Source organism: Phytophthora infestans, genomic scaffold, assembly GCF_000142945.1.
Source record: "Phytophthora infestans T30-4 supercont1.38 genomic scaffold, whole genome shotgun sequence".
Classification (NCBI taxonomy): Eukaryota; Oomycota; class Peronosporomycetes; order Peronosporales; family Peronosporaceae; genus Phytophthora; species Phytophthora infestans.
Window position 1 is genome coordinate 1,310,589 of NW_003303721.1, and position 1,465 is coordinate 1,312,053.

The following is a 1,465-nucleotide window of genomic DNA, read 5'->3' on the forward strand; positions in this document are numbered from 1 at the left end:
TTCTTCTGATCCCTGTATGCTGCAACAAGAACCATTGGTGTGGTATTATGGTGGATGTGGAGCGCACAGATGCAATCGTGTACGACCCAATGGCTTCTACATACATGATTGGAGTCCGAGCGCTTACTGAGAAGATAGTGACCCAGCTGCCAAATTCCGCCCCACGAAAGTATCGTGTCTCTCCCTATCGTGGAAATCTAGGCGTTCAGGTCGACAGTTTTAACTGCGGGATGTATGTCTTGCTGGCGTTTGAAGTGTTTGCTGGGGCCGACGGACTTAGCTACCTGAACAGAAAGGAACTACAGTATTTGCGCTATCGATACCTCTGCATGTGGGTGTAAGCCTTACAAGTTAGCAATCGTTTTACTTTAGAAAAACGTTTTTGAGTGCTAAGTTGGATCCGCTGTGAACGGAGTACATTGAATGCTTTGCCCTCTTCGTCAGATTCAGAGTCTTAATATCCGTGTATACGCGCTGGACACGTATACTTGGAGTGCGTTTCCTGTGATTGCACAACTGAACCTTTATCTAGTCGGGGGTCAGTCGGGCATCCGTCGGGTTTGGGTCGGGCAATGTAGCCTGACTCTTTCACACCCAGTCGGGCTAGATAACGAGTGCCATCTACACCTTTGCCAGTCCAAATCGGCGACAGTGTAAAGCAAAGCGGTGTGAAGTAACTTAAGTGACAAAGAAAATTTATAATTTTTAATTTTCAAAAATTGACTTTAGAGCAATGGCGATTTAGTGCAGAGCTAACTGGTGGTCGGCATCAAACCCTCTTCTTCTGGCATCATGCCAACAGAACCAAAGCATGGCCTCGCGGCCCGGGACACGCGTTCTCGACGCACACAAGGCTGGGCAGGACTGGGCCTTAGTAGCCGATTGCAACGGAATTCCAGCTACAACGGCTCGGACTATCGTCGAGCGAGGAACCCCGGACATCAAGAAGAGAGGCGGCGCGCGGGCGACATGCACTAAGTGCACGCCGGAGATGGAGGAGGCCCTCGTAGAATACCTGGAGGATAACTGCCAATACACGCTCGTGCAGATGCAGGAGATTATAGCGTGCACATGTACTAACATTTGTGTCTATTTTACTGTGCGGCAGGGTGTTTTAGTGTATTAAAAGCACGCATTAAGGCTTATCTTGCCTTAAGTCATGACGTAATGTTTCTTGCTCCACACGGAGAGAAAACAGAGCGCCGGATGCAGCTGCTTGAAAACGCTGCAGAGCATAGCTTGCCATGTATGGATCTGCGCTTGGTTAGCAAGATGGCGCGCCACTGTGCGTTGTCAGTGGCGGCAGCTATTCGTAGCGAACCTATGGAGTACGGCACGTAAAGTTTTGCACTAAGGGAAACTTCCAATTCGAGGCCGGTTGATCTATTCGAGGCCGGTGTGGTATTAGCCAATGCATTCGTATGTGTTACGATTTCCAGCATGCCATTTGTAGATAAACAACGAA

General features: G+C 49.1%; 1 protein-coding gene across 1 annotated transcript; it reads left to right on the forward strand.

Annotated features, from left to right (window-relative positions):
- Positions 1 to 811: 811 nt before the first annotated feature.
- PITG_15156 (uncharacterized protein) lies at positions 812 to 1,126 on the forward strand (the record flags this gene model as incomplete). The annotated part of the gene is made up of 2 exons (XM_002898267.1): positions 812 to 1,073; positions 1,119 to 1,126. The coding sequence occupies 2 exons, from the start codon at positions 812 to 814 to the stop codon at positions 1,124 to 1,126; spliced, it is 270 nt and encodes an 89-aa protein (XP_002898313.1).
- Positions 1,127 to 1,465: the final 339 nt, after the last annotated feature.